At 43.4% G+C, this 24,311-nt stretch overlaps 1 protein-coding gene across 1 annotated transcript in view; it reads right to left on the bottom strand.

Moving 5' to 3' along the window:
• LOC144479272 (innate immunity activator protein-like) overlaps positions 1 to 24,311 on the bottom strand; it is a 62,825-nt gene that overhangs the window by 4,505 nt on the left and 34,009 nt on the right. The window contains exons 6-9 of the mRNA XM_078197943.1: positions 23,802 to 23,837; positions 22,149 to 22,410; positions 16,928 to 17,080; positions 9,487 to 10,213 (exon numbers count right to left, since the gene is read on the bottom strand). Coding sequence (XP_078054069.1) covers positions 9,487 to 10,213; positions 16,928 to 17,080; positions 22,149 to 22,410; positions 23,802 to 23,837 — 1,178 coding nt within the window. The remainder of the gene's footprint in view (positions 1 to 9,486; positions 10,214 to 16,927; positions 17,081 to 22,148; positions 22,411 to 23,801; positions 23,838 to 24,311) is intronic.

Below are 24,311 nucleotides of genomic sequence, written 5' to 3'. Positions count from 1 at the left end.
AGATGAGTAAACCCAATACATAGCATTGGACCTGAACATCATCAAAACCAAACCATCTACTATAGGTCCTTTCCCCATGATGAATTAATCATGGATTCATCATAAAAGTGATGCTGCCAGAAAGTGCTGCCTGAAGGCTAGGAATGTGAACCTATACTTCTATATACAGGGTGCCATGCCAAAATTGACAGGACTCTTGTTGTCCAGCCAAAATTGACCAGCCTGGATGACATCTGAAGAGATCGATCTGTAACCAGGGCTGTGCCCACTATGTCCCAAATAACACTGCAGGTCAGTGCCCTAATGGGTAGGTGGTCATCATCTAGAAATGTAACAGGAAATGTACTCATTCTTTGTGATGGCAATCTGCACAGTTTTATTTGATTGAACTAATAATAATAGCCCAAATAATAATATGCACTATGAGATCCATTATCAATCTGTGCTTCAGACTCTTGCTTTGGTAAATTGCACGTGTCCCAAAGGAGAGCAATGCACATTTCATGGGTGGAATTTTCCATTGCGGGAATTGTCGCATATAGGACAGAAAATTTGGTGGACCATTTAAAGGTTTGTTGACCTCGGACATGAATTTCTGCTCTCGGAGTGTGTGTGGCTGGAAAATCCCACCCTATATGTGTGGAGTGCAGGTCCAAAAGCACTCAAGAAACTTGACGGCATTCAGGACAACTAGCCTGCTTGATTGGCACCCAATTCACCACCTTCAACGTTCACTCCCTCCACCACTGATGCACAATGATAGCAGTGTGTACCATTTAGAAGATGCAATGCAGGAACTCACCAAGGCCCCTTAGACAGCATCTCCCAAACCCACAACCACTACTCTCTAGAAAGACAAGGGCAACAGATGCCTGAGAACACCACCACCTGCAAGTTCCCCTCCAAGCCACACACCATCCTGACTTGGAAATATAGTGTTGTCCCATCACTGCCACTCGGTTAAAATTCTGGAACTCCCTCCCTAACAGCACTGTAGGTGACCTACACCACATGGATTGAAGTAATGTAAGAAGACAGCTCACCACCAGCTTCTTGAGGACAATTAGGGAAGGGCAATAAAAATGCTGGCCTAGCCAGCCATGTCCACACCCCATGAAAAAAATTAAAATTAGGCAAACAGAAAGAATTTATGCAGTCTGGACAAAAACAAGAAACACTACCAGTAAAAGGTAGGCAACTCTACGCTTTGAACTGGTGTTCTCTCTCATCATGTGAATTTTTATATTTTCTTCATCTGCCCATCCACCAAAAATCTATCTTTTCATCATTAAGGATTCCTGTTCAGCTCTGTGACCATTTTAAGATATTTCTCATTTCCATTTAATAAGATCTTGGCTGATCTGATAGTAACCTCAAATCTGCATTCCACCTACTTGTGATAACCTCTCACCCCATTGCTTACCAAGGATCTGTCCACTTCTGCCTTAAAAATATTCCAAGACCCTACTTTCACCAACTTATCAGCAACAGAGTTCAAAAGACTCACAAGCCTCTGAGAGGAAAAAAATTCTTCTCATCTCCGTCTGCACTGTACTGCAAAATACTCCTCCAAATGACTTTTGTAACTGAGTATTAATAGCAAAAAACATAGAATGGTTCTTCAAGATAAAATATAAAATACAACAAATATATTTTATGTGCTGCATAAGCTTTTTTACAGTGAGTGCTCTGGAACATTCAGTTATTCACTGAAGAGGAGTATCTTTTACTAACTCTTTAATGGATTCGTTGGGAATGGTGCGGGGTGGGGAAGATTTTATTTTTAATTTTCTTTTGGAAAATAAATAAATAGAACTTTTTATTTATTTTTTATTCATTGGTGCAACCAGTGGTATTTGGTGGGAGTTTTTAAAATGGTGGTGCCTAGCCATTGCCTAGAGACACTATGTGGCTTAATGCAATATTATAACATCTTGAATTTGTTGTTCTCAACTATAATCGCTTCTTGGCCTTTTGGCTAAGATCAAGTGTAAGCGCTCAGGGTAGCTAATGAGGTTAAACTAAGAGTCTACCTGATGCAATTTTCTTAAAGCCATTTCGGCCTTTTAGCCACGATGAAGCTCAGACAGAGCCCAGGAGAGGGTGTAATGCCTCATCCTGTCAGCTTGGATCTCTTTTGATCAAGCCCAAGATGGGATGTATATCCTTGTCTTGTCAGCTTGGATCTGGTTTGTTCCTCATGTGGGGACTCTGATTGGACTTAATTGGCTTTTTTGATTAGGAATAAAAGTACCAAAAGGTACAAAAAAAACTGTATAATGCATGCTTCAGTAAACAGCAAGTCAGGATAACGTGAAGACACGTGTTTAAAGAATACAAATCCCTTGAATGTCTTTAGAACTTGCAGAATGTAAATATACAAGTAGGGGGAAAAGTAATCAATACTAGCTACTCACTCCTACGTTTTTGTGGATGGTCATTGATTGATATAGCAATCCTTATTAATTTTAATATACAACAGGTTAGAAAATTCCTTTAATCTGCCTCTGTTCCAGCTTTTAGAACCTATGTATTTTTTTCTGTTGTCTAATAATATCATTACTGGAACAACCTCAAAATTCATAACAAATGAAACAAAACCAAATCCTTGATACAGGTCAAATGTATGTGCCAGATTGCTTAAATGATTATAACTAGCAACCTGCTGAGCTATAATTTTAAAAGAACCTCACCCTGAAAAAGCTCCTGAACAACATCTGCTCAGGAGAACTAGTTTTATACATGGGACGAACAATTTAGCAGTATTCAATCTATCAACCAATGAAGAGGCTCCAGCAGTTTAAAAATAAGGGGTCACCTTTTAAAACGGAGATGAGAAGAACTTTTTTCCTCTCAGAGGCTCGTGAGTCTTTGGAACTCTCTTCCTGATAAGGTGGTGGAAGCAGGGTCTTGGAATATTCTTAAAGCAGAAGTGGATAGATTCTTGGTAAGCAACAGGGTGAAAGGTTATCAGGAGTAGGTGGAATGCAGGTTTGAGGTTACTATCAGATCAGCCAAGATCTTATTAAATGGTAGAGTAGGCTCCAAGGGGCTGAATGGTCTACTCCTGCTCCTTGTTCATATGTTCTGGATAGGAAGGACACAAACTCAAAAAATAGTGGGATTTGTTCTTTATTTCCATTGGATCTTAATGCTCTTAAAATAATCAACTCTTGGTTTAAAGTTGTCAATCAACATTCTACTGACCATTGTCCCACAATTTATTTTCAATGAAGCTAAAGGATGCAGGAAACCAATCATAATTGAATTCAACTAATTTAGAGATAGTATGAGTCTTTCTCAGGGGCATATATACATCCCCCAGAAAGACACATACTGTTTATTCATAGCTGTGGATACTTTCTTGCTGTGAATGTCAGCCAGCCTTGGTTCAGTATTAGGACCACAGCTTTGACTTATGTTTTAAGCTTAAGTCCTACACCAGAGACTAGATTTTTTGTTATTCATTCGTGGGACATGGGCATCGCTGGCTGGCCATCATTTATTGCCCATCTCTTGTTGCCCTTGGAAAGCAGTTGAGAGTCAACCACATTGTTGTGGCTCTGGAGTCACATGTGGGTCAGACACGGCAGTTTCTTTACCTAAAGAACGTGAGTGAACCAGATGGGTTTTTTCGACAATCGACAATGGTTTCATGTTCATCAGTAGATTCTTAATTCCAGATATGTTTAATTGAATTGAAATTCCATCACTTGCCATGGCGGGATTTGAACCCGGATCCCCAGAACATTAGCTAAGTTTCTGGATTAATAGTCTAGCGATAATGCCACTAGGCCATCACCTCCCCATAATTCCTCTCCCCCCTGCCCGCCCCCCCCCCCCCCCCCCCCCCCCCAGAAGCGAAAAATAGGGTGTGATGGCACTGTGTTGACAACACAACATCATCATGCCAGTCTAGTAGGTCTGGAACTCAGAAGCTCTCCTGCCAATTTGAAACCACTAATTAACAAGATATTCAGCTTGCTAACAATCCAATCATCCACAACTTTTCGCTGCTTGCTGCGTTTCTCTAGTTGGACGTAAAAAAAGATTTGGGACTGTTTTACAGCAGCTATGACAAGGCAGCACAAGGGCAAAAGGAAAGGCCTGCCACGAGGAGCACAGCTAAATGTACCAACTGATTCTTCTGGGGAAATGGCAGCATCTGTATGTTTGTTTTAATTACATTTTTAAAAAGTCTGTTTTGTGCTTGAATAAAAAGTGATTCTGAGAATAGGAGGCCTTTATTGTTCCAACTATGACTGACTTCCTAATCTGAAGCTAGTAGCACATGGATATAGAAACAGATATATAGATTTTTTTATCATAGAATCCTACAGTGCAGAAGGAGGCCATTCGGCCCATCGAGTCTGTACCAACCACAATCTCACACAGGCTTTATCCCCATAACCCCATGCATTTAACCTAGCCAGTCCCCCTGACACGAAGGGGCAATTTATCATGGCCAATCCGCCTAACTCACACATCTTTGGACTGTGGGAGGAAACCAGAGCACCCGGAAGAAACCCACACAGATATGGGGAGAATGTGCAAACTCCACACAGACAGTGGCCCAAGCCGGGAATCGAATCCGGATCCCTGGCGCTGTGAGTTAGCAGTGCTAACCACTGTGCCATCATGCCGCCCTTATGTTTAAGGAGAATGTTTAAAATTTCAGCTTTATTCCACAGTTAGTTGGTACGTCTGGGAGGAGTGAGCTCAGATGCTGAAAGGACAGGATAATTACTCATTTTAGCCACATAGTATTTACTTAGGATAGAGCCGATGGATTTTTGTTTATAGCTGGAGATTTCCCCTGAAGCTTTTGATTAGGTTGATTTGAAAGGATCATGAGTTATCAATCAGGTGTTGATGTGGTAATGGGAGTGGCTAGGTCTGTAGCAGAAAGTTTTAGTTGCAGGTCCATTGAAGTCAGAGGCATGTGCCTGAGAATTCACTCTCTCTCCACAAAATCTTTCTGAATGCTTCAAGACTGTTAACACAATTTATAGCAAGTATGCCTGGGTTTGCTAACTTTATTTATTTAAAAGTGGATTTGATTTATGCATGAATGGGGCTTATTTGGAACTGGAACAGTCATAAGTTAGAAAATAAAGTTGCTTCCTTTCATTTTTAAATATTGTTCAACTGTTAATGGTTAATCTGCTTCATATGTTAGAGTTATATATAAACTGTGTTATTAAATAAAGTTTGTTCCACTCTAATTTGCCAGTGGAATCATTCCTGGATGGAAGTATCCTTTCCTCACATTTATGCCAAAATAAAAAAAATGTTGATGTCTGGTCTGGCTTCAACAAATACCTCAGGGTTCTGGTCCAGGAACCTAACACAATTCACATCTTTACCCTGTGCCACATGATTTCCTGGCCTACAGTGCTGATTTTTTTGTTTATTCATTTATGGGATGTGGGCATCATTGGATAGGCCAGCATTTATTGCCCATCCCTAGTTGCCCTTGAGAAAGTGGTGCTGAGCTGCCTTCTTGAATCATTGCAGTCCCCGAGGTGCAGGTACAACCACAATGCCATTAGGGAGGGAATTGCAGGATTTTCACCCAGTGACAGTGAAGGAATGGTGATATATCTGTGGGGCGTGAAGCCCCCATTTGCATCACTAATTAGCCATCAGACATTTGATTGAATGTGCAGAGACAGGAGGAGCTAGAATAAACGGACACTTCCGTTTCTGTTCCTGCCACCCACGACCCCACTGAGGACTGGATTTCATGCTGGGGTGAGGTTCTCATGCCCCACCCATCAAGACAGACCCTCTTTGACCAGCCTGCCCAGTAATACAATCAAACAGAACCTGATTTCGGAGCTTGAGGGTAGGTGCATCTGCGAGGTGGAGACGTTCATAGATAGCATGTTTGTAGACATGGTTACCCCAGAGCTTAAGGAAGTGCTGTCAGAAAGGGAATGGGTGACCACCGGTCAGAGAAAGGGTGGGGGGGGGGGGGGGGCAGGCAGTTAGTCAGGAAAGCCCCAGAGTACATTTCACTCAAGAACCATTTTTGAAAAATGGTGAGAGTGTTGGCTCCTCTGCGGAGTGCAGCCAGAGCTAGATTCACGGCACTGTGGGTGGCTCAGCTGCACAAGGGAGGAAGGAATAAGAGTGGAAGAGCAATAGTGATATGAGACTCAACAGCGAGGGGTGCAGACAAGCGTTTCTGTGGCCATAGATGTGACTCCAGGATGGTGTGTTGCCTTCCTGGTGCAGGGTCAAAGATATCACTGAATGGTGTAGGGCATTCTGAAGGGGGAGGGTGAACAGTCACAAGGTCATGGTTCACATTGGTGCCAATGACATAGGTAGAAAGAAGGATGAGGTGCTGCAACAAGAATTTAGGGACCAGATTGTAAAGCAGGACCTCAAAGATTGTAATATTGAGAATACTCCCGGTATCATGTGCTAATGAGTATCGGAATAGGAGGATAGAGCAAGTGAATGTGTGGTTGAAGAGATGGTATAGGAGCGAGGGCTTTAGTTTGCTGGATCATTGGATCCATTTCTGGGAGAGATGGGATCTGTACAAATTGGACAGGTTGCACTTGGTCTGGAATGGGACCAACATCCTCCCAGGGAGGTTTTCTAGTGCTGTTGGATGGAGAGGAGGGAGTTTAAACTAATCTGGCAGGGTCACCGTGTAGAGGTCCAGTAGGGGATGATGCACAGCCCAATGTAGAAGCAAAACCAAGTCAGTCTGGAAGGCAGTGCAAAGAGAGAGATGTCAAGGCACAAGGGAATATGACAAGGCTGGATGGCATTTATTTCAATGCAAGGAGTCTTAAGGGTAAGGCTGATGAACTGAGGGTGTTAATTAGCACTTGGGAATATGATATTATTGCTTTTACACAGACATGGTTGAGGGAGGGTCAGGACTGGCAGCTCAATTGAATCTTTAGGTGAGACAGGGATGGGTGTAAAAGAGGGAGTGGTGTCACAATATTGATCAAGGAGTCAATTACTGCAGTGAGGAGGGATGCTCTTCAATTGAAGTATATGGGTGGAACCTTAAAAACAAAAGTGGGGCAATTACATTGCTGGGAGTGTACTACAGGCCTCCAAACAGTCAGGGAGAGATAGATAAGAAGATATGTGGATAAACCTCAGAAGTGATAATAATAGAAGGGAATTTTAACTTCCCCAATATTAATTTGTGGGGTGGGGGGGCAAGGGAGGGGGGGGGCAGGTGTGGGTAGGTGGGAGGTGGTGGTGTCAAATTTACCCATAGTCTCGGGTAATACTGAAGCAATGCTGAACAGTTTCAGGTGCCATTTTGTTTTTGGTGAGGTGTTGTACTAAGATCCCATTTGCCCTCTCAGATGCACAATGAAGATCACATGGCCCTATGCAAAGAAGAGCAGGTGCGTTCTCCCAGTCTCCTGGCCAATATTTATCTTTCAACCAACATCACCAAAATGGATTATCTAGGTTTTAATCTCATTCCTGTTTGTGGGATCTTGCTGTGTCCAAATTGGCGCCCACATTTCCCTGCAATACTACAGTGCCCACATTCAAGAGTGCCTTATTCTCTGTGCATTGCTTTGGGGCATTTGAAAGGTTCTAAAGCAGTTTTGTTTCTTTGTAATTTGAAGCTTTGTCCAGGGAGTACTACATTCTAAAGTCTACCTATAATTTCGGAAAAGGAAGAAAAGATTAGGAGAAAAAGGTAATATATAAATATTAATCAGCCCAAAGGAGTTTCTCTAACAGTGTATAATCTGTGAGATATAATAAGAATTCATAATTTAAAACAGAAAATTCTAAACCTGTAACAATAAAGTCATTGGATTGTTAAACATTATGAGATGTCCCAATCCCGTCTTTTTTATTTTCAGTTCCTCGGCCTCATAGTTCATTTTTATTCTATGCCATCTTTCATGTTAACGCAGCTTGCATATTAGGAAAAGAATCATTTATGACTAAAGTAGTTCAAATGGTTGGATGTTTCATTTTGTCCACCTGTTGGCTACAGACTATCTCAAAATCTTTTTGGATTCACAGTCATTAAAATAAGTACAGAAAAGGAGCATATTTTATAGAACATCATACTATGGCCAAGAACTGTCAAAACCTATGAAAATCTCCAGACCAGATCTTTGGGTCTATAGTTCTGGCAGTTCATTACAGGTAAGAAATATTTGTTTAGCATAGGAACGGAAGTAGACCATTCAGCCTGTCAAGCCCACTCTGCCATTTAATACAATAATTCATAGAAACCCTACAGTGCAGAAGGAGGCCATTCGGCCCATCGAGTCTGCACTGACCACAATCCCACCCAGGCCCTACCCCCACATATTTACCCGCTAATCCCTCTAACCTACACATCCCAGGACTCTAAGGGGCAATTTTTAACCTGGCCAATCAACCTAACCCGCACATCTTTGGACTGTGGGAGGAAACCGGAGCACCCGGAGGAAACCCACGCAGACACGAGGAGAATGTGCAAACTCCACACAGACAGTGACCGAGCCAGGAATCGAACCCGGGACCCTGGAGCTGTGAAGCAGCAGTGCTAACCACTGTGCTACCGTGCCACCCAAAGTTTATTTATTAGTCACAAGTAGGCTTACATTCACATTGCAATGAAGTTACTGTGAAAAACACCTAGTCGCCACACTCCGGTGCCTGTTCGGGTACACTGAGGAAGAATTTAACGTGGGCAATGCACCTAACCTGCACATCTTTGGACTATGGGAGAAAACCAGAACACCCGGAGGAAACACCCGCAGACACAGGGAGAAAATGCAAACTCCACACAGACAGTGACCCAAGCCAGGAATCGAACCCAGGTCCCTGGCACTGTGAGGCAGCAGTGCTAAGCATTGTGCTACCATGCCACCCATAATGGCTGATTGGACACTTCAATACCTTTAACACCCACTGTCCCCATAACCCTTTACGTTATTGATAATCAGAAATCTATTAATCTCTGCTTTAAACATACACAATGACTGATCTTCCATTAGCCCCCTGGGGTAGAGAATTCCAAAGATTCACAACCCTCTGTGTAAGAACTTTTATCCTCATCTTGGTCCTAAGGAGCATCCCCTTTATTTTGAAATTGTGCCCACTGGTTCTGGACTCCCCAGCCAAAAGAAACATCTTACCTGCATCTATCCTGTGTATTCCTTTAAGTACTTTGCAGGTTTCAATAAAATCACCTCTCATTCTTCGAAACTCTGGAGAATACAAGGCCGAGTTTGCCCAATCTCTCTTTATAAGTTGCTACTAGGATTTTATCCATGCGTACAACACCTCATCTAAATTAGCATGCACAAAATGTTAAACTGTTTTCACATGCAATCAGGAATCGCGTAAACCTGAAATTCTAATTTGTAGGAGCTTATTATTTCATTTTACTTACAATTATATTCAGTCCTACCTATTTCTTTTAGTTCATTTACCTGATCCACTCTGTCTTCTAGAAATCTATTCGTTTACCTTCTGCATTAGTCTCACCTGAATAGGGAAAGCTGGCCGACGCATATACTGCTCTCGACCTCTGCTCTGTGTACGGGGACCACGAATGGCGCCCTGTCTGTCCAGTGAGTGAGGACGCCCGTTCCTCTGTCTGGTTCGCTCATGCCATGACTGTAGCTCCTCTGATACAACTTCCCTGAGCAAGCCCCTGTTCGGGTATTCTTTTAGAGAAGGAGTCCTTACGATCCTGCAATGGGATGGTGTAATTCGCTGCACAGTCAGTGAATTCTTCTCATCGGTGAATGGGCACTCTCTGTAGTGTGAAGGGTTTAAGTATTGCACTGTGGTATACTGTCGATTTGGATCCTTTTCCCACATACGGCCCGCTCCATTTCCCTCTGTGCGCTCAACTGCTCTATAATGGGAGAAAGATTGGCTTGGATTGCAGTGATAATACCCATTGCTGTGTAACATAGGTGGCTCCATGCTTACAGGTGAGTTGTATATTTGCCAGTGCCTGGCTGCTGCTGTACTATGTTCATGAGGTGTTGGCATATATGTTGGAGTTGAGGTTCCAGAGCTGTTAGACTCTGTGCTGGCATATCCACTCAAAGAATATGGCATCATATGTAAGTGATCATTGTTCTTACTCCCCATGGCATGGTAATCTGGCACAAAAACGGTATAATTTGTCGGTCTTCTCTGGTGAAACAGGCTACGGCCTCTTTGATCAGGAGGTCCTGGGAAAGGACCGACATCCAAATATCTGTTTGGCACCAAGAAAGGTAAAACAAGTTAAAATCAATTACTTCACCTTGACCTTAATTAAATACTCTAGCCTTTCATCTATTTGTGTATAAACATAAAATACAAAACAATTGACTCTAGTTTAAATTTATTTATTCGTCACAAGTAGGCTTACATTAACAGCGCAATAAAGTAACTGAAAATTCCCTAGTCGCCACACTCCGGAGCTGTTCAGGTACACTGAGGGAGAATTTAGCATGGCCAATGCACCTAACTAGCACGTCCTTCAGACTGTGGGAGAAAACCGAAGGAAACCCACACAGGGACAATGTGCAGACTCCGTACAGACAGTGGCCCAAGCCAGGAATTGAACCTGGGTCCCTGGCACTATGAGACAGCAGTGCTAACCACTTTGCCACCATGCCATCCCTCTGTTGGGTTAAATAGTTAGCTCATACCTTATTGAAGTGCCTGTGTCTAATGCTGTATCCCAGGGCTACACCAGGCCGACTGTATATTCAATATAATATGTACAACGCATGACAAACTTCACTTTTTATTCAAAACACAAGATCATTTTTACATTTAAATATAAGCACTCTTAGAATTAGATGACAGTGAATACAGTCTGTGCATTTATCATAGAATCATAGAATCCCTACAGTGCAGAAGAGGCCATTTCGCCTATTGAGTCTGCACCGAGTCTCCAACAGAGTTTCTTACCCAGGCCCTCTCACCCGCCCTATTCCTGTAACCCCACACATTTACCATGGCTAATTCATCTAACTTACACATCTTGGGACACTAAGGGGCAATTTACCCTGGAAAATCCACCTAACCTGCACATCTTTAGACTGTGGGAGGAAACCGGAGCACCTGGTGGAAACCCATGCAGACTGACGGAGAACGTGTAAACTCCACACAGACAGTCACCCAAGGTTGGAATCGAATCCAGGTTTCTGGAGCTGTGAGGCAGCAGTGCTAACCACTGTGCCACCATGCCGCCCTATTTAATTTTCTGAGTGAAAGTGTATTGCATAATTTTTCAGTGACTCAAATTTAATCAGCAAAACCTCAGAATATCTTTCTGGCCCCATTATTCAACTCCAGTTGGTGCTTTCATACAGCTCATTCTTCTTGTTTTGCATTTCATGAAGTATTTGATTGTCTCTCTCCATATTCATTTCTGAAATTACTTTTTAACATGACATCTATAACTAATCAGGCTCAATGGCTTAATCCAAAAATTGCCAAATAAGGAAGTGCCCCAGTCTGAAATCCTGAAGGTGAAGATACTTAATAATTGAGGCAGGCAGCATATGGACAGAGAGAGGCACAACAAATCATAGAATCCCTACAGTGCAGAAGGAGGCCATTCAGCCCATCGAGTCTGCGCCGACCACAATCCTACCCAGACCTTATCTCCATAACCCCATGTATTTACCCTAGCTGGTCCCCCTGACACTAAGGGGCAACTTTGAATGGCCAATCCACCTAACCCGCACATCTTTGGACTGTGGGAGGAAACCTGAGCACCCGGAGCAAACCCACGCAGATATGGGGAGAACGCAGACAGTGACCCAAACCAGAAATCGAACCCGGGTCCACGGCGCTATGAGGCAGCAGCGCTAACCACTGTGCCACCGTGCCGCCCAATCAGTCGCTTGAATTGGAGAATTAGAGTGAAAAGAGCCAAAGGATTTTAAATGATAGAGATTATTCATGGATTCATCCTTGTGGAAAAATAAATCAATGCTGGCGTTTTCAAGTAAATGAATTGATGATATTTTCTCGCTGAAATCTCTGAAGCACTCCTTCAGTTTCCAGTGCTCTGAATAGGTGTGATTGATGTTGAGATTAAGACTGGCATAATTGACAGAATGTGTCTGGTAACCCTGCAATGATGCAACACATCCCCAAGACTGGCAACAGAATTGGGGAGCGGGTGGAAGACATGTCTGCCTGCCCAGAATACAGTCTGGGTCAGTGTATAAAGAGTCAAAAATCCTGTGATCCCCTTCCTCAGGGAGTGATCCTCCTCCAGCTCCATTCTCGCCTTCTCCAGGAATTCTAACCCCTTTATCTTGTTAGGTGTTTATTCTTCAGCATAGTTGTTAATGAGAACAATATTGTCTTAGTATCTCCAAATACATAATATATTTTAGGATCTGTCTGCCACCTTTTAGCAATTACACCCCCCAAATAGGGACAAGAAAAGGAGGCAGGATCCTGACTGAGGTTCTAAATGAATACTTTGCATCTGTCTTTACCAAGGAAGCAGATGCTACCCAGGCTATAGTGACAGAGGAGGAAACTCTATTACTAGATGGGTTCAAAATTGGTAAGGAGAAAATATTGGATAAACTGACTGTAGTTAAAGTTGAGCAGTAACTGAGACCAGATGAGATTGCTATTGAAGGAAGTGAGAGTGGAGATTGCAGTGACACAGGTTATAATCTTTCAGTATTCCCTGGACTCAGGGGAGGTGCCAGAGGATTGTTCAGAAAAGATAAGCCCAGCAGCTACAGGCCAGTCAGTTTAACTTCAGTTGTGGGAAGCTTCTAGTAACAATTATTCAGGAGAGAATGAAAAATGTGGGTTGATTAGGAAGTGTCAGCATGGATCTCTTGCGGGAAAATTGTGTTTAATTAACTTGCTGGAGATTTTTGAAGAGGAACAGACGGGGTTGATGAGGGTAACGCTGTTGATGTGGTGTACATGGACTTTCAAAAGGAATTCGATTCAGTACGCACCACAGACTTGTGAGAAAAGCTACAGCTTGTGGAATAAAAGGGACAGTAGGAGCATGGATGCAGAATTGGCAGAGTGATAGGAAGCAGAGAGTAATGGTTATTTTTCAGTCTGGAGGAAGGTTTGTTGTGGAGTTCCCCACTGGGAACCTTGCTTTTCCTGATATATATTAATAATCTAGATCGCGGTGTTCAGGGGACAATTTCAAAGTTTGCAATGATACATTGCAAAGAGAGTCATAGGGCGGGATCTTGAGCCCATGCTCGTTGTCTACGAGATTGCTGGTTGGGACTCAAGATGAGGCGAAACCCAGAAGTGATTTTCGCTCCCCCATGGCTCAGGTTTATGCCCACAGTGGATGTGAACCTGCTTTAAATACATTTTAATAGATTTGAATATAATAAACCCCCGTTGCTGTATATTCACACTGCGCTGATGTGATGTTGTGTCGGTGGGGATTACAACAGGTTTACCCAGACGTGAACCTATTGTGGAGATCCCCGGGGGCATAATGGTGAGTATAGCTCTCAGGGGAGAGGGACATGGCTAAGTAGTGGCCTGGCAATGTGCCCTGGCAATGGCACCTTGCACAGTTTGGCACTGCCAGGTTGGCATAATTCCCCTACCAACCTGGCAGTGTCAACATGTGCCAGGTGCAGTACCAGGGCCAGTCCCCAGTGGGAGCCTCATGCGGAAGGGTGGGTGATTCATTTATATGTGGCGGTGGTTGGGATTGGACATGGTAGCTGGGGGTGGTGGCGGGAGACAGATCCAATGTTCGGGGAGGGCGGGCAGGGGAGGTTTTGGGCACTGACTGTGCGGGAGGGGAGCAGAGGAGCCAGCTCTGATCGGGGTGGGAGGGGGAAGGTGCCGGTTCCAATGTGGGGGGAGGAGAGAAGTGCCAGCTCTGATTGTGGAGTGGGGGACTGGTGGGGAGAGGTGCCTAATGATATTGAAATTGGCCTTCCCTCAATTCAGACACTCAATTTCTAGCCTATCCTTACTCCTTTCCATAATGACTTCAAAATATACAGTTATGTTCACTATCCTCAAAGGGCTCACTCACTGACACTTCAACCACAGGCCTGGCTTCATTCCCTAGGATTAGGTCTCGCACTGCACCATCCCTTGTAGGATTATCTACGTACTGGCACAAAAAGCTCTCCTAGATGCACTTTAAAACTTCTACCCTATCTAATCCTTTCACACTGAGGTGATTCCACTTATATTGACAAAGTTGAAATCCCCTACTATTACAAATCTATTCCTCTCACACCTCTCTGTGATCTCCTACATATCTGCTCCTCTTTTTTTAAAAGTAAAGCTTATATATTAGTCACAAGTAAGGCTTACATGAAGTTACTGTGAAATTCCCCTAGTCGCCACATTCCGGCGCCAGCTTGGTTCAATGAACCTAACCAGCATGTCTTTCAGACTGCGGGAGGAAACCGGAGCACCCAGAGGAAAGCCACGCAAACATGGGGAGAATGTGCAAACTCCACACAGACAGTGACTCAAGCCAGGAATCAAACCTGGGTCCCTGGCGCTGTGAGGCAGCAGTGCCACCATATGGCCCCATATCTCCCTCTGACTGGTTGGAGGCCTGCAGTATGATCCCACAAAGTGATTGCCCTTTCTTTATTTCTAAGCCCAAATGGCCTCATTTGAAGGGCCTCCTAAGACATCCTCCCTCATTACAGCAGTGATGGTCTCTTTTATCAAACTGTGAGGAGAACAGTGCAGAACTTCAAAAAGACATGGGTCAGAAATTTACATTGCTCAGGCGGGTGTGCGCCTGACCCGGAAGGGCGTGGTATTGTGTGATAAGAGGTTGAGTATGCATATTATTTTGATAGAGACGTTCAAAATCATGAGAGGGCTGGGCAGAGTAAGCAGAGAGACACCGTTTCTGCTTGTAAAAGGATCGGAAATGAGAGGGCACAGATTTAAAGTGATTTGTAAAAGAAGCAAATGTGATCTGAGAAAAAGCCTTTTCAGGCAGAGTGGTTCGGGTCTGGAATGCACTACCTGTAAGTGTAGTGGAGGCAGGTTCAGTTGAAGCATTTATGAGGACACTAGATGATTATTTAAATAGAAACAATTTGCCGGGGTACAGGGAAAAGGCAGGAGAATGACAGTGAGTCATAATGCTCATTTGGAGAGCTGGTGCAAACATGATGGGCTGAATGGTCTTCTGCACAATAACACTTCCGTGATCTTGTGAAATTTCTATGCCATACTTTAAAAATAAAAGAATTTTAAAAAAATATCATTTGATGGTTCAAAAGCTGTAGGACCAGTACGCTGGACTCCTCTGAAATAGTCTTTGCGTATGGTCTTACCGGCCGTTCACACCACGCTCCCACTGCAGCCAGGGCGGAGAATGTGGCGCTCAGCCAAATCTGTTCTCTGCAGCGGGTTGGGAAAATCCCGCTGGTGTGAACAGCCATAACATTCTGGCCTAGGTGCTTTTTTTCTTGCTTAGCTGCTGTCCTAGACGTGGCTGAGTTTAATAGTGCGACATTTTTATCCCTCTGCAAAGATAAATGTACATTAAAGTGTTGTGTCCATCATACTGCCTTGGGGAAGAACCGTGACTGACAAGCAACTTTAAAAAGGATTCATCTCCATTTGATTTTAGAAAGGAATAGTTATCAGACCTTTCTGCTTTAAAAGGCACAAAGTTGCACTATTATCAGTCAGCAATGTACAGTACATTATCCTTGCAAGACCATCTAACCACCAATAACATTATCGGAGTTTCACTACTAAGTGTACGGCCTACATCAACCTGTCCTGTAAATCCCACCGATTTAAAGTCAACTGTTTCCCCAAATTTATTTAAAAGAATCCATCATCCATTTTTTAGACTTCCTTGTGGGCTGTGATGTCAATTTGCCCATGCAATTCCTATTGAGTGCAGACCAGTAGCTCAAAAGAGGTTATAACTTGCAGAGGTTGGCACTCCTGTTCAGAGCGGGCAAAACACAGGAAGTTGGAAAAAAGAAATCACAGCAATGAGTTAGGATGGAACTAATGAGATCAGGAATAGGATATAATAGAGTGTGCATGATATTGCATCTCGCCGCATGTCTGACCTGGAAGTATTTGATGACAAGAGTTTATTCTGCCTCCATTGTTTAAAGTTTATTTTTTAGTGTCACAAGTAGGCTTACATTGACACTGCAATGAAGTTACTGTGAAAATCCCCAAGTCACCACACTCCGGCGCCTGTTCAGATACACTGAGGGAGAATATAGCATGGCCAATGCATCTAACCAGCATTGGACTGCGGGAGGAAACTGGAGCACCCAGAGGAAACCCACGCAGACACGGGGAGAATGTGCAGACTCCACACAGACAGTCACCCAAGCCGGGAATCGAACCTGGATCCCTGGCGCTGTGAGACAGCGTGCTAACCACTGTGCCATCCTCTGATATTACAGCACTTCCTCAGCATTGCACTGGAATGTCAGTCTAGACTTCTTGCTCAGGCCTCAAGAGTGGAACTTAAACCCACAATTTTCTGACTCCGAGACCAGAGTTCTACCAACTGAGCCACAGCTGATTCTATTTGAGTATTTTTCAACACTTGATAAAAAATGCTTTAAATTAATCCCCTAAGTTAAAGGTGCTGCTGATTGATCCATTTTATGGTTTGTTTGAAGATATGTGAATCTTTTGTTGTGGTGTAACCTGGAAGCCTGAGTCTGGTTAGTTTGATATTGCAGATCTAAGGTAATGCGTAGGTACTCAGGGTGTGGTAACAAATTTCACATATAAACATTCAACATAACAGGACTCAATGCACACATAATTGGCAATATATGGAGGGACTTGCTGGCAAATTATCTAATATCTACCCCACATATAAGTTATGGTGGCTTTTTCTCAGAGTTTAAAAATACACTTGGGTGTAGATTTTAGTTGGTTAGAATGGATTCCTGTTACTTGATCAATTATTTCTCTGGTTCCTTCTTACCTAGCTGTCTGATGGTGGATACGTTCTCGCATTTCTGGGGTTGCTGGTGCACTTATTGAGCATTGATGCTGATACGGCTGGTTCCTCATTTCAAAATGTTGAACACTTACGAGATCACCCAGTACAGAATCTGTTGGAGTCACTGCTGGACTGCTGAAAAGTTTAAAAGAATAAAGTTAACAATGCGATTCACAGGTAACTTTTAGCAGCATAATTATGCAAATTGTCCCTCAGGTTTTAGAGAATTTTCTGTCAATGGGCCATCATGGAAACAAGGGGGAAAATATTCGACAATGTCGGCACAGTGGTTAGCACTGCTGCCACACAGCGCCAGGGACCCGGGTTCAATTCCAGCCATGGGTGACTGCCTGTGTGGAATTTGCACATTCTCCCCATGTCCGTGTGGGTTTCCTCCGGGTGCTCCGGTTTTCTCCCACAGTCCAAAGATGTGGAGGTTAGGTTGATTGGCTAAATTGCTCCTTAGTGTCAGGGGGCGAGCAGGGTAAAATACATGGTGTTACAGGGATAACGCCTGGGTGGGATTGTTGTTGGTGCAGGCTCAATTACCTCCTTACACTGTGGGGATTCTATCTACTGACTGAATCATCAAAATGTCCACGCGTTTAGTAAGACACTCAGCTTTCTTTAAGGTAATGCTAGACATCAGAGCACTGTGCTTCACCAATAACACCAATAAAACAAACTGGAGTTTATTGCACTAATATCATTTCTGAGGTTATTACTAAACCAAGTAAACATCACACATCTAACCTTCATAGATTCCAGACCTACAGCAAAATGGTTAACTTCTCAGTTGCCCCTTGAAATAGCCCAGCAATTCACTTTTAAAAATCTATAATAAGAATAACACCAGACCAGGTTCAGACACAACAAAGGCACACCCTGCCTTATTTTCTTTGTAAAGTCTTCCTCACTAACATCTGGGGATTTGTGCCAAAACTGCGAGAGCTGTCCTGCCCACAGACTAGTCGAACAAATGTCTGGCACTGTCATACTCACAGAATCATAGCTTTCAGCCAATGTCCCAGACTCCTCCATCACTACTGGTATATCACTGGCAGACAAACACACCAGATGTGTTGGCACAGTGGTATTCAGTTGGAAGGAAGTGATCTTGGGAGTCTTCAACATTTACCAAGGAGCCCATAAGGTCTCATGCATCAGGTTCAACATGGGAATGGAAATCACTTGCTGATTACCATGAATTACCATGAATCCCTCAGCTGATGAATTAGTACTTCTCCAGACTGAACACCGCTTGGAAGAAGCAATGAGACTAGTAAGGGCACAGAATACATGATAGGTGGGGACCTTCAATATCCATCACCTAGAGTGGCTCAATTGCACTCACTACTACTGACCAAGCTAGCTGAGTCCTCAAGGACATTTCTGTCAAACTGGGCCTGTACTAGGTGATGAGAAAAGACAAGGGGCCGAATGGCCTACCTCTGCTCTCATTTTGTATGTGTGTATGCATTTGACCTTGTCCTCACCAATCTCCCTGTCATAGATGCATCTGTCTTGACAGTATTGGTAGGAGTGTCAACAGCATAGTCTTTCTGCAAAGGAAGTCCTGTCTTCTTACTAAACACACCTTCAATCATGTTGTGAGGCACTACTACAATGCTAAACTCTGCATTTATGAGGTGCTGTGGACCATTAGCATCAACAGAAGTATATTCTCCCACATGCCATAATCTCATATTACCATCATTATCAAGCCAAGGGACCAACCAGTGTTCAGTGAGGACTAATGTAGAAGACCATATCAGGAAGAGCACCAAGCATCCTTGAAAATTAGGTGCCAGCTTGACAAAGTTTCAACACAGGACTACTTCCATGTTAAACAGCAGAAGTAGTGTGCTGATGTAAGAGAATCCACAATCAATGATTAGAGGAATCTCTGCAACTTGTCACAACCAGTCATGAATTGTGTGGAAAATTAAACAACTAACAGAAGGGAGAGGTTCCATGAAGAACTCATCTTCAATGGGTGAAGGGCAGCATGTGATTGCAAAAGGCAAGGCTGAAGTGTTTCCAAACATGTCGATTGAATGATACATCTTGCCCTCCTTCTGAGATCCCCATTACCGTAGAATCTCGGGATGAGTTAATGCAGTTCACTCCATGTGATATCAAAAAATGGCTGATTGCCTTGGATAAGGCAAAGGCTGTGAGACATGACAATATTCCTGCTGTAGTGCTAAAGACCTGTGCTCCAGAAATGGCCGTGTCCCAGCCACCCTATTCCAGTACAGCACAAAGTTGAAAATTGTCCAGATGCATCCTGTCCATAAAAAGCAGGGCAAACCCAATCCAACCAATTATTGCTTCATTAGACTTATCACCAGCCAAGCGACGGAAGGTGTTGTTGACAGTGCTATCATGTGACAGTTACTCATAACCGGCTCACCTGACACTCAGTTTGGATTCTGCCAGGACCACCCAAATACAGACTTTTATTGAGCCTTTGTCCCCACATAGGCAAAAGAGCTGGACTCAAGAGGTGAAGTGCATGTCCTTGACATCAAGGAACCCACTATAATGAAGTCAATGGATATTGGCGGGGAAAACTTTCTACTGACTGCAGACATACCAAGCACTGTGGTTGTTCGAGATCAATCATCTCAACTCCAGGACATCACTACACAAGTTCCTCAGAGCAGTATCCTAGGCCCATTCAGCTACAGCTGCTTCAGGACGACCTTTCCTCTGTGTTGGTTAGATAAATTTCATTTCTACACCAGTTAAACTGACATGAGGGTTGAATGCCATACTCAATCCACTTTCCAGTTTATTATGCACAAGAATGTCATATATATTATTGCTGACTCACAGATTCTATCAGGATACCTGATTACATGATAATGCAGTCCAGCATGTAAAACTGGTTTGCATCAATAGAACAATCAGACATTGGCAACTCAGACAGAAACTAACGATCTGCGTAGGTTTTTATTTTGGTTTTACCTGGTGTCAGACACATTTGATGTGGTTACAGTCCACAACTTGATTTCTGATCACCAATGTGAGGTTTAACTGAAGTATCAGAGGACACTAACATAGTTAGGGTCTCAACATTGTGGCGAATAAGTCACCTGACTCCCCAAAGCTTGTCCACCATCGACACGGCACAAGTCAGAAGTGTGATGGAATATCTCCACTCGCCTGGATGAGTGCAGTTCCAACAACACTGAGGAAGATTGACACCATCCATGACAAAGCAGCCCACTTGATTGGCACCCTGTTACAACCTACAACATCCACCCTCTCAACCAGCGACACAAAGTGACAGCTGTAGGTACCATCTACAAAATGCACTGCAGCAACTTACCAAGGTTCTTTTGACAGCACTTTCCAAACTCATGACCTCTACCACCTAGAAGGACAAGGGAACACTACCACTTGCAAGTTCTCTCCAAACCACACACCATCCTGACTTGGAAATATATCACCGTTCCTTCACTGGCACTGGGTCAAAATCCCTCTCAAACAGCACTGTTGATGTACCTACACCACATGGACTGCAGCAATTCAAGAATGCTGCTTACCAGCACTTTCTCAGAGACAGTTAGGGATAGGCAATAAAATGCTGGCATCGCCAGCGATGCTTACGTCCCATTAAGGAATAGGAGAACATGTGTACAGTTGAAAACTGAGTCGAAAACCTCAAATTATATCATTCACAGAACATCAGTAGATTCAAGGCACCCATTTGTACAAATATTTGTGCAATCTGACATTATATGCAACAGCAGAAAGCATAGTACTTTACTCGTTTGCAAATTTTAAGAATTCATTTTTGAATCTGAAACAAACTTAAGCTTTCAAAGTTAAATGGGATGATTAAACTTGATGGATTTTTGTAGTGCTACTTATAGCGAGTTGTTTTATGCTACGCAATGTACAATGCCATTGATTCCATTGCATTTTTAATTCTAAATAGTGCAGAAGTAGTAGTGATGCCCTTTTGGGTTTGAATTGTAAGATTATGCACATATTTGTGTTGAAACTATCAATCAGTAACCTTGATTACTAATGAAAAGTTTGTTAATTTTATTTAAAAAAACAAATAAAACAAATGATAATGAAGAAATCATCCCAAGTTGGGCATGAGTTAGGTTGTAGGTACTGTAATCAATTCGTAACAGGAGGTTGGTGGTTTATGTAGCTTGGTAGCGATGGTGTTTGGGGTGGCTTAGCAATATTGTGAAATGCGGTGGAAGCATTTGGGAAACGGGAGTGGACAAGGCATGGATGCTCAGGAAAGGAAGGGATAGACAGTTGATGATGATTTCTGCTAATTTTAGGAAATGGATTTGTAGTACGAAGAATTGTTTAATCCTTTCATAAAATCCGTCACTCACAGCAGTGGTCAACTTCACATAGCCTCAAGCCCCTTCTGGCTGGCTCCCTATCCAGCACAAATTTACCTAAAGACCCCTCCTGCATTGCTGGCAGCTGAGTTCCCTGTCACTGTTTCTAACTTTGCAGGATGGTGCAAAAGGTCACAGTGGAGTGGAATCAAGGCACGAATGCAGGAACATAGCAACAGGGGGGAACTTATGGTTCTGTTGTGGGTTGTTACAGGTGGATCTCTTGCATTGGAGAGGCAATAGAAACAATAAGGGATCCAGGCAGTAACACCACCACCACCTCCATAACACTGGGCTGTGGGTTTCCAGAGACAAGAAAGAATCGCGACCACAGACTAAGGTTTGGGAACAAATACGTTTAATTATGAGAGGAAAATCATAGAAGAAATCATAGAATCCCTAAAGTGCAGAATGAGGCCATTTGGTCCAGCAAGCCTGCACCAACAACAATCCCACCACCGTGCGGGGCAGCATGGTGGCACAGTGGTTAGCACTGCTGCCTCACAGTGCCTGGGACCTGGGTTCAATTACAGCCTTGGGTGACTGGCTGTGTGGAATTTTCACATTCTCCCCGTGTCTGCGTGGGTTTACTCTGGGTGCTCCGGTTTGCTCTCACAGTCCAAAGATGTGCAGGTTATATAACCTACATATCTTTGGACTGTGGGAGGAAACCGAAACACTCGGAGGAAACCCACACAGAGAGAACGTGCAAACTCCACACAGACAGACACCCGAGGTTGGAATTGAACCCGGGTCCATTCATTCTGCAAGCATGATCCTGAGCTTCTCGTTGCCTCTCCCTTTAAATAAAATCCATACCATACCTTGACTTGCTGCTCAGAGAGGAGCTTCTCTTCACTTTCTCGTATGGTTCGTCAAGATTGGACTCCATCCATGCCGTGTCCGTGACAGGAGATTTTTCATAATCACGGAATTGATAACAGACTGGGGTCAGCCCCTCCAGAGTCTGGGGTGGGGTGGGCCTCCTGAGCTGCAGAGGAGGCAGCGGTGAATGATTCCTTTGCTTCACATACCCAGCTGTCAAGAATTCTGTTGATGAATTTTGGCTGTGATGGTGTCCATTGTCTGTGTAAATCAGTGGAAAGCAAACAATAACATGGATCAAGATTATGCAAAAAGATTCAGTTTGATACGTAACAGGATTTTTTGATTTTGGCCAACATAAAATAATTATACATTCGTGACATAAGAAATTGTGAAGTCTTTTGGCCCAGCAAGCTCACTGCTTTAAAAACCATCCGTGAAAATCATGTTAAAAAGTCCAATAGAAAACAAATATAACTATTAAGTTATTCGTTATGAATAAATTGGGCAGCATGGTGGCACAATGGTTAGCACTGCTGCCTCACAGCACCAGGAACCCAGGTTCAATTCCTGGCTTTCAAAAGAGAAAATGCTGGAAAATCTCAACAGGTCTGGCAGCATCTTCCAGCATTTTCTCTCTTGGTTTCAGATTGCAGCATCTGCAGTAATTTGCTTTTATCAATTCCCGGCTTGGGTCACTATTTATGAAGAGTCTGCATGTTCTCCCCGTGTCTGCGTGGGTTTCTTCTGGGTGCTCCGGTTTCCCCCCACAGTCCAAAAGGCACGAGTGTTAGGTGTATCGGCCATGCTGAATTCTCCCTCAGCATACCTGAACAGGCGCCGGAGTGTGGCAACTAGGGGATTTTCACAGTAACTTCATTTTGTAGTGTTAATGTAAGCCCACTTGTGACTAATAAATAAACTTTACATATTAATAGTTTTACCAAATTTAACATTACAATTTTAAAAATTTGTTTTACAGGATGTCACAGGGCCAGGCCAGTATTTATTGCCCATCCCTAGTTGCCCCTGAGAAAGGCAGCGGTGAGCTGCTTCTTAAACCACTGCAGTTCCTGAGTTGTAGATACATCCACATTGCTGTTAGGAAAAGAGTTCCAGGATTTTGACCCAGAGACAGTGAAGAAGCAGCCGATATTTTAGGATGGTCAGGATGGTGAGTGACTTGGGGGAAACCTTAGGGTGGTGGCGCTCCCATGCATCTGGTGCTCTTGTCCTACAACATGGTGGTGGTCGTGGGGTATCGGGGGGGTGGGGAGGGGGAGGTGTGATGTGTCATCACTGCCATCATCAAAATCATGTCCAATTTTGGGTCCTAACAAATGAAGACTCTCAGAGAAGTATAGAGGCACAGGTGACGGCTTGTTGAGTCACGTGGTGAAAGTCAAAATGAGCTAAAGGTACAGGCAAAAGTTGATCTTCACAAATTTAATTCTGTCCATAGTAAATCCATCTTATTGACTTACAAAGTGAGAATGAACATTTTGGGTGGAAAACTTCGCTTGGACAGTTTATAAAATGGGTGATTGCCTATCATCTATTTGACACCTCATCTGATTTCCAATTTACCATCGTCCCTCGCTCAACCCCAGGCCAATTGCAACCCCTTTGTGCTCCACATGTTGAGAACTTACCATCTTCATGAGAACTTTCATCAGAAGCAGTCAATTCTGAAAACAAAGAGAGTTTGAAGAAATGAGGTTTTAATGCAGCCAAATCAACTATTTACTCTTTACGTTTCTATTCAAGCAAATTATAATTTTGGAAACCAGCAAGTACTATTTCATTGTCAACTGATTTTTTTTCTACTGTTTATTAGGTCCACGGTGATAAAGTCCACGGTGATAAAGTAGAAATTATGTCCTAGAAATTTGATCGTGCCCCAAATCAGGCCTGTAGGGATGGTACGCAATGCACCTGCCTGTTGTTCACTTGGTGGTGGGAACCATGTTAAATTGGTGCTGTCAGCTCTTTCAATTGAGTCAGACATGCAGCAGTGGCACACAATCCATCATTGGCTGCATTATTGTATGGGTGTAGGGGGCTATCAGGCTTCACTGACTCCACTTAAAGGCAACCAGTACCTCTTAAAGGAGACCTGCACTTTGGATGCAGGCTGTAGCTAACTGTCACCACGGTTTAAG

Source organism: Mustelus asterias, chromosome 25, assembly GCF_964213995.1.
Source record: "Mustelus asterias chromosome 25, sMusAst1.hap1.1, whole genome shotgun sequence".
In the NCBI taxonomy this organism is placed as follows: Eukaryota; Metazoa; Chordata; class Chondrichthyes; order Carcharhiniformes; family Triakidae; genus Mustelus; species Mustelus asterias.
Note: the sequence above shows the minus strand (reverse complement) of the source record. Positions and strands in the feature narration are given on the sequence as shown.